Source organism: Andrographis paniculata, unplaced genomic scaffold, assembly GCF_009805555.1.
Source record: "Andrographis paniculata isolate CXL003 unplaced genomic scaffold, ASM980555v1 Contig58END, whole genome shotgun sequence".
NCBI lineage: Eukaryota > Viridiplantae > Streptophyta > Magnoliopsida > Lamiales > Acanthaceae > Andrographis > Andrographis paniculata.
This window is the reverse complement of record NW_026137593.1, coordinates 2317204-2326765: the sequence shown is the minus strand read 5'-3', so window position 1 is coordinate 2326765 and position 9562 is coordinate 2317204. Positions and strand designations below refer to the sequence as shown.

The following is a 9562-nucleotide window of genomic DNA, read 5'->3' as shown; positions in this document are numbered from 1 at the left end:
AAATCCACTTGACTCCTACCGGATTTTTTCCTTGAGGTTGCGTTGAAATTTTCCAAGTATCATTCTTACGAATTGCCTTCATCTCTTCATCCATCGCCTTCTGCTAATTTGCATCACGAGCAGCCTCTTCAAATGTCATCGGCTCAGAATTAGCAATGAGACAATACATTGACAAATCTGGAACTTCCTCTGTTTCTGCATAAATATCGTCTAACGTTCTCATTCTGCGAATATGTTGAGAAGATGATCCAGGTGATGCAACTCCTTGCAATTGCTGAGATGACGCAGGTGATGCAACTCCTTGATTTTGCAGAGAAGATCGTTGAGGTGTTTGCGGAACTGCCTTTGCTGCATCTTTATCTTCACAATTCGAATCATTCAAAAAACGTCATTGAATGATGGAATAAAATTGTTATCTTTCATCAGATGAAGTGTCCTAGTCCCACTTTTCATGTTCATCGAAATCCACCTCTCTTTTTATTATCACTTTATGACTTAGAGGATCAAACAATTTATATCCTTTCGAATTTTCAGCATATCCCACGAAAACAAGCTTCTGGCTTTTGTCATCCAGTTTGCTTCTAACTTCATCAGGCACATGCATGTAGCATATACTCCCAAAAACTCTCAAATGTGCAATGCTTGGTTTCCTTTCACTCCACGCTTCCTGTGGTTTTTAGTTTAACAGCTTCTTCGAAGGACATCGATTGATCACATACACTGCACAAGTCACAGCTTCTGCCCAGAATTCCTTTGGCATTAATTTCATTTTCAGCATACTGCGAACCATGTCAAGGATAGTTATGTTTTTTCTCTCCACAACTCTATTTTGTTGTGGCGATCTTGGAACACTTAAGTTGTGTCAAATTCTTGATTGATCACAAAATTGATTGAACTATTTCGAAGTGAATTCTCCACCACGATAAGTTCTTATAGCCTTGAGTTGACAACCACTTTCATTCTCCACAAGGGCTTTGAATTTTTTAAATGCTGAAAATACTTCAGATTTCTCCTTAACAAAATAAACCCAAGTCTTTCTTGTAAAATCATCGATGAACAACAAGAAATACCTGTTACCTCCAAATGAACTTGGCTTGATTGGACCACATATGTCAGCATGTACCAATTCAAGTTTCCGAGAGGTTTTCATAAAGGACTCATTGGGAAAGCTCTTTCAGGATTGTTTGCCATACATACAACCATCACAAATTTGATTAGGATGTTGTATAGATGGAAAACCATAAACCAGTCTGTTCTTGGAAAGCAACTTCAGTCCATCAAAATTCAGATGTCCCAATCTAAGATGTCATAGCTATGATACATCATCCACACAAGCCTTCAAGCACTTGGGATTATCATAATTGATCTTCAACGCGAACATCTTATTTCTCGACATTGGGACTTTTGCAATCAGCATTCCTTCCTTATTTTTCATAATCAGCCCCTGCTCGCTCATCGTCACCAAGTATCCCTTTTTAGCAATGAACCGATGCTCCGAATATTTTTTTTCAATGCAGGCACATAGTAAACATCGGAGATGAAATCATGATTATCAATTTTCAACTTAATAAGGATATCACCTCTCCCCATGACTGGAACTTTGGACTTATCTCCAAAAGAAATATTTCCTCTCATCGATTCATCAAGATTGTAGAACAAATCTTTATTTCCCGTCATATGGTTGCTTGTACCCGAATCAAGAAACCAGGACTGATATTCTTTTTTCTTCTCTCCATCACAAGTCAATAACAGAGTAGCGTCCTCCAAATTCTCTACTATAGCTTCGCGATAATTGACCTTCTCTTCTCTCTGTGGGTTTTGTCTACATTCAGCAGCAAAATGACCAAACTTTTGACAATTAAAAAACTGGACATGAGATTTTGTTCCTCGACCACCCTGAAGTCGACCTGCTCCTCCACGAAAATTATACAGCTGATTTTGAGTACCAGCTCTTTCCCCATGTGGAGTATTTTGTCCTCCTCTTGCTCTACCAAAATTTCCACGTGACCATCCATGACCTCGTTCTCCAAATCTGCCACGGCCCCTTTGGTTTCCAACAAACTCCTGCGAATCCTCTCTTTTACTCAAGTTTAAAGTGGCCTGCAACATTTGGGTTGGTGGCTCAACTCGAGTTATCCTCTCTTCGTGGGTTTGTGACGAACCCAACAACTGATCGACTGAAAGTTCAGGTTTTTTGATTCTTCAATTGCAGCGACCACATAATCGAACTTCGGGGTTAGCGACCGAAGTATTTTTTTAATGACTGACATCGTATCTCTTAAGTTGGTTTACCACAACCAGAACTCCATTGAAATATTCTTCAACCAACTCACTTTCTTTTATCAAAAGTCTCTCAAACTCACTTCGCAATGTTTGTAGCCGTACCTTGATTACTTTCTCCTTCCCCTTGAATGAATTACTCAATATTTCGTAGGCCTCCTTTGCACTTCCCGCATACGAGATCTTCTTAAACATCAATTCATCTAAGCACATATGAATTAGGGTAAGTGCTTGTTGATCTTTCTTGTTTGATTTCTACAGTGCTTCCTTCTTTTCTGCAGACAATATCTCATCTTTGGCAGACTGTTCGTACCCATTATCGACGATCTCCCACGTGTGTTGGGAACCCAATAGTGCCTTCATCCTTATGCACCAATTATCGTAATTATCCTTTGTAAGTTTTGGGAATTGGAAGGGAAGCATTCTATTAATCATCTTTGTGGCTTGGATCATCTATGCTCTAATACCACTTTGTTGGAAAATCGATTTTGCGGCTGGAATCAAAACAGAGTGGAAAAGACAGGGCAAGATAATCAGACCTTGATTTACTTCATATCCTCTCAATTATTGACTAATCTACCTAATATATAAATCAAAGAAAGTCTATCATCTAATTTATTTTCTAAACAAGGAAAAAGTAAGTTACGAAGATTAGTGCACTAGATTAAATCATACCAAAACAAGTTTAATCCTAACAGTGGAGTGTTGATTGTTTCTAATTGTTGGAAAGGAAATCGTGTTTTAGAATCATATACTTGCACCACGAGATTCTAAATTCAGGAATCGATAATGTCCATAGGTTAAGGTACTTCTACATCAATTTAATTTATTTCATATGTGTTTAGACAGAAATTTCTATTCAAGCAATTTGTTTTTTCTGAAATTTTTGCAATCAAACAAACAATAATGTTCAAATAGAATGAAATTATGGTCATTATGTTGATCTGCTGCCGGATAGGATTTTATGCTGTTTTTTATTATATAGAATGCAATATTTTAAACTATAGTTAAATTTTTGTCTTAATGTTTTCCCTTGTCATCATCCTTCCCCAGCCATTGTACTCATGGTTTCATCTGCCCACTACCAGTGCTTTGAGGCCATCCAAATTATGTAGTTTAGGTATTTTATCTTTTTGTAATATTTGTGTCATGACTTTATAAATTTTTATGCATTCTCTTGCTTCGTTTTTGAATTCAATGCATAGTTTCTGTGTTTCTATTCTTCTTAATGTAGATGGTTGCAAGATCTTACATTATTTTTAGTCTAATAAGAGTTGAGTGGATATTTGGATATAGACCAAACAAATAAATGCTAACATATATGAGTACTAGTGTGCATTTTTATCTCTAGACATAACCCAAAAGCGGTGAAATAATTCAACTAGAGGCATAGTATACATATACACACATATACACGCTACAAGTATCTAATTAGTTATAATACTTTTAACTATGAAATATTTTTGTAGTTAAAACGTGTCATTTAGCAACAAAAATTAATTTCATCGCTAAAAATAAATTACGTACTATAAAATTAATTTTGTTGCTAAATTTTTTTGCTAGATAATTCTATTTTCATAGCAAAAGGATTTAGCTACAAAATTATTTTTCATAGCTAAAACCATTTAGCTAAAAAAATCATACATATTTTGCTGCTAAAACTCTTTTGTTATGAATTTTACTTTCAAAGTAAAGAACTTAAGCTACGAAATCATATTCTCTTAGCTATATATATATTTTTTTTTAACTTTCATTGCAAAAAACTTATGTTTCGTTAAGAAAGTCATATTTGTCACCAAAGACCTTTACTAATGCGGTATAGGCGACAAAATGAGTTTTGTTGAAAAAATGTTTTCGCTATGAGTTATTATCTTTTGCTGCAAATTTTTTTTGTAACTAAATTTCAACTCTTTTTTTGTGACATTATACAAAAAATTTTATGGTGTTAAATTTAACATTGAATGTGTATTAAATTTTATGTTGTTTAAAACTATACATTTAGATCTAAAGATTGTGATGAAATTATTTAACACATTCATTTCATATATTCTAAAAAGGTTATTGATTACTGGATGCAATACTGAATTTTGAAAGAAATGTGTTTCATTGATTGCCTTTTCTATTTTTGTGTTGTTTGATTGCTTTCTCTATTTTTTGTGCTTATCCAATTGTCCTGTTGTTGATTGAGTAGTGAAATCTATGTTTTGGGGCAATTCAGAGTTCCGAGATTTTCTGTCTATAATGCACAGGGCTAGGTAGGTTTTCCATATATGGTTTCTTTATTATGCTATGTAATGTCAATCATATGCATATTATAAGAAATTGGTCCATACAGATTGGTGATGGATTCTATTTCATTATGTTTAGTATGATTAGATATTTGGATATCGCCTATGTGAAATGCAATATTCATTCTGTATATATACTGGTGTCAGGTGCTCAAGTGTCATTTGTATTAGATTACCTTTTTGTGTAATTGCTTATACATGCATATTAGATTGTAGATATTTGGTTACAAAAGTTCTTTATTTTGTTTTTGGTAAGACCTGCAGAAGTCAAGGGGTAGGAAATATTAGTATAAAATTATATTCTGATATGTAATTTTCGAAAAATTTATCCATTCTCAATTTTTCTATAGCATCTTGTGCAAAGAATTTAATTTGTTCATAATCTATTATACATAAATGATCACAAAGGAAAAGGGGTGTGATTACGTAGTTAGTTTGTTAATTTTGTGACAAATAATATTGATTACTATTGAAGGTTGTTGAAAATTTTGTTCCTTGTCAATTTGAGAATATTATATACGAGTAGTTATGATTTCTAAATAGGACATTATATATTTTTTAACTGAATGAAATTAATTAGCATTTTGTGATTAGTTGCATGACTATATGGGTGTTGTTTCTGCATATGGGAAGCCATTGTGTAATGTGCTACTTTTTATTTACAACAAAGAACCTTATTATGTGGATGTTTATGCATATATATATTTGGAGAGATTCTTTCTTTCGTGGCTTTTGTTTTTATAACTATTATGTGCCATCGTTTGTTTGTTCATCACTCGAGTTATACTGGGCTTTATTCCAAAGGTATCATTACATTTTCTTTATTAATCTTTATGATGCATGGTTTTCTCTTTTTTTTTTTTTTTTTTTTTTCAAAATTGTTGTCTAGAGCTATCTACATAGCTCAAATGTTTTTGCTACAAAAAAGCACTGTTCTACATCATTTTGCTACAATATATCCCAAGATTCATCCAAATTTTTACCTTTAATTTTAGAGTTGAAAAGAACCTCAAGTACCTTTGCTGAACCGCTTAGGCTTGTTAGTGTCCTATTTGTTGCTAAACATGCTTGCGAGTCATGTGATTCCTCTTAAATTATTGTTTTGTTTCATGCCATTGGTTTGATTTTATTATCGGAAGATATTTTTTCTTCAATATGATGAATGCAACTTCCAAACATGCATAATCCAACACACAAGTGCCCTACCCTTTGCCATTTCTGGCTACTCAAATGATCTGATTTTTTTCATGCATGTGTGTCAGAATAGCTCCAGAAGATTTCAAGAAGCATAGTCGTCCAACATCGTCGATCAATACCATTCATGATCTAATTCAGCAAAGCAATGGTCCTTCTAACATATCGAGTTTAGATGGAGCAAAAGGTGCAACTACTAACTCCGATAATGAAGTGCAAGGTATTTCACACATTTTTAGTAAAAAAAATTTTTAATCGTAAATAAATATACTTGTTTTAGTAGTCAAACATCGTGGAAAGACAAAAGGAAATGGTACAAATAGATATTTTAGAGCAAATGGAAAAATTCCTATAAACATCCCGAAGAAAAAAGAAGGCCAACAAATAGGATAGTGTCAGCAATGTTTACAAAGGAACTCGGTATCATTGCTCGGAGCACTATTCCCTAAAGAACACCTTATTTCAGCCAGTTGGATGGAAAATACAGGATGTTATGTTAGAGCACATAAATATATTCTTATATGATTGGGAACTAAAATTGAAACAAATACTATCATAATGGAAATACCATACTTGGCAATCATTATACGGATCATAAATGTAGGCTTCATAAAAAATTGGAAAAATTGCATTGAAGAGGGAAACTCATATACTTGGGCTTGTGCTAATTATCTTCCTAAAAAAGTAGATTCAAAAGATTGGGAACTTTGTTGCAATTTATGGGAAGATCCGGAATATTAGGTATTATTTTCAAAATTGCAAACTAAACTGTAAGCTATAATTAAACTTTTTCTAAATAGTAATGTGAATGTCATTACAAAAACCATTAATTCAATATGCTCCAAAATATTTTATGACAACATTTCCTTATTTTATAAAGATATAAAAGGTGTGCTCAGAAGCAATGTATAGGCTCAATGTCATTTGTTATCGCTTGTCATAACATAGTAGCCTTTATTTTCTATATGATTATTCTCTATATAGCATATGCAAATAACACTAAATTAGAATTGATGACTCCAAATATGAGCATATTTTTAGCTTGAAAAAACTGTTTATTACTTGAATTTCTGTATAAAAACAATCACAATAACTTGTTAATGCCATATTTAATTGATCTATATCGCTTCGCATGATCCAGAGTTTGTTTGTTGAGATTATTAACGATTTTTGCCCTTTTAAGAGTTGTTTTGGTGCCAGAAAAGCTAAGGCAGACGCCACAAGCGACAGCCACCTCCGCTCGCAAGCGACGGTTATATCACCCAGAAAAGACTAAGATAAGAGAAGCAAATGGTAGCTTCCACCACTTGCAAGCGACAGTCTCTCCCGCTCACTAGCAACGGCCCAGATGCCCACCGCTGCAGAATGACAACAAATATTGGCTAAGTGTTCCAAGTGCAGTGGTACAGCCATTCCATTACCAGCCAGCACAAGCAAGCCTAGCTGCGCTAATGCCCTCCAGCCCTCCGGCAAGCGAGGAAGATCTGAGCCCTTACAATCCTATGCAAGCGAAGCAAGCACCCTAGGAGTTATGGCCAACAACTGCTTCAACAAAATAACTACCATCAACCGCCTAACTTCCTAGTGGTTGAAACTGCTTTGTAACTGCTTGCAACCGTTCCTTTTCACCTACTATAAATAGGGCCAGATATCTGTATGTAGATATACTTCGATTTGGAGTATTATAGCGATTAATTTCCTGCGCATTCTAGCTGTCTTCCTGTTATTCAAGAGCTCCAACCCTGTAAGGGAGTTCTCCATAGGAATGGCCAAGGGAGTAGGGATTTTCCTTCTCCCTTGGCCAAGACTTTACCGCTTAGTTAGTGTAGCTTTACTGCTTTCAATTACAGCTTTGTAGAATTAGCAATTCTAATTTTATTAGTAAGTAATGAAATATCATTCAGTTGTTCATCTCTATTTCTGTCACATGTTCTTCACACTTATATAAACCTTGATTTTAAAGAATTTCATTTCATTGGTTTAGAGCATAAGAATAATTGATTATCCAAGCCTTGTCTTTCGCGAAAAGCATTTCCAAGGTAGTTCAATGTAGTTATGTACGCGGGAGCCTTGTCAACCTGCTTAACTATTGTTTTGAATTCAATTTTGATTAAAAAGAGGTAACAGAAGGGTAAAGCTACTAATGGGGCATAGCCGGTGGTCTATTAGGTCACAAAAACTCCTAGTGACAATAGGGTTTATTTCTTATAATATTCCGATTCTGGGTGTCATTGAAGTCTTGCTGTAAATCCCTTAAGGTCAGATTCTAGTGATAAGAATTCTTATTAATTTGGTTTATATATTTACATCATCTCCCTCCACCGCTTCCGTATTATACATATACCTCCGTTAATACACCAACACCACTCGCTCATTTCATCCAGGAAAATCTAGTCATTAAGTAACGCACAGTTCAGACACAGCACCTCTCCCTCACTCTCCACCGCTTACATATATATATATTGTGCCATCCACTCATGTCCCGTTCACTCGATCATCGCTGCCACTTCATCGCTCGCTTCCGCTCCGTCTGCCTCCACTCACTTTTACCGCTTTTACTTACCGTTTTCCATAGTGTAGAAATTTGGATCCACTGCAGAGCGGGTCCTTTTACTCCATTTTTCACTGCTTTCTCAAGATCTACACTTGATTTAAAATTCATGACTTAAAATTCCTGTGTTCAACCTGGAAACTCACATGTAAAAAGAGTATAAATAATTGTGATAACTACTCAGGGTCTACAACCACAATCTTTTACTATATCTGACCGCTTTCTATAGTCATTCACACCTTTATTTTCGAATATAAAATTCCCTATGAAAATATACAAATTACTCATCACCAAATTTTAGTTATCAAGAATATATGATAGGGAGATCCTAATCGTACTGAATTCTTTGGAAAAACTTATGGTGGGCCAGACAAAAATACCATTTAAAATTAAGTCAGAAAAGGATAAATATCTATGGACTACATTTCTTTACTTTTCAAATGTTTGTTAACCAATACTTGTAATTATTAACATTAAAAAATGACTCCAACCAACTATGCAAGAGTTGAGGGATTGTTCTGAAGAAATGAATGTAGATGAAATTGCTGACACTGTTTCGTGAAGAAGTTAGGGTGCACACCTTGTTTTGGCCTTATAGGCCAATAGATTTAATATTTGGAAGATGTGCATCTTCTAAAATTTCTGAGCATTTAACACATAAGCTTGCAGTAGTCAAATTTGGCGCAATCCTAGCAAGAGAAGATTAATTCGCAAGACCAAAAAATTATGAGTTGAAAGATATTGTGAAAATATTATTGGAGGAGAGAAATGCAAATGCTTCCAACCATTCGTGGTAAGTAAAAAGGCTATTCGAAAATCGTTCTTAAGTTTTTTTTTAATATTATTGATGGCATCTTTATTGAAGAAACATTACAATATGTTCTATTTCGAGTTATTATGATATACATATAATGCAATCTATGTAGGACATTTTTTACTATATTTATCTCTTAAAGTCTGTAAAATAGATTTGTATTGGTGTTGCTATAATGGGAATGAGTTTATTTTGTATACTAGTGGGAATGCTTGTGATCAAAGTAATTTTGATAATTTGGTTGATATTTATAACTAGTTGGTTTGACGTGAGTATTGATAATATAGTGCTAATGACATATATGTATATTTATGACTATTTAGTTGGATGCACTTGTTCATAATCTGTGTGACTTTGTGGTTGGTGTTGCTTATTAATCTGATGTTATTTTATGGCTGGTGTTTCTATAATGAAAAGTAGTGTATTTTGTATAGT

At 34.2% G+C, this 9562-nt stretch overlaps 1 protein-coding gene across 2 annotated transcripts; it reads left to right on the top strand.

The window, feature by feature from the left end:
- The first annotated feature begins 3240 nt into the window (after window positions 1-3240).
- On the top strand, window positions 3241-7665 carry LOC127257673 (uncharacterized). Of its 2 annotated transcripts, none has more exons than XM_051284134.1 (4): window positions 3241-3400; window positions 4472-4535; window positions 5831-5982; window positions 6963-7665. In XM_051284134.1, exons 1-4 carry the CDS (start codon window positions 3304-3306, stop codon window positions 7097-7099), a joined length of 450 nt encoding a protein of 149 aa, XP_051140091.1. In that variant the 5' UTR covers window positions 3241-3303; the 3' UTR covers window positions 7100-7665. The 2 variants fall into 2 exon arrangements, with proteins under 2 accessions (XP_051140091.1, XP_051140092.1); XM_051284135.1 differs by having other exon boundaries at window positions 6946-7665.
- Window positions 7666-9562: the final 1897 nt, after the last annotated feature.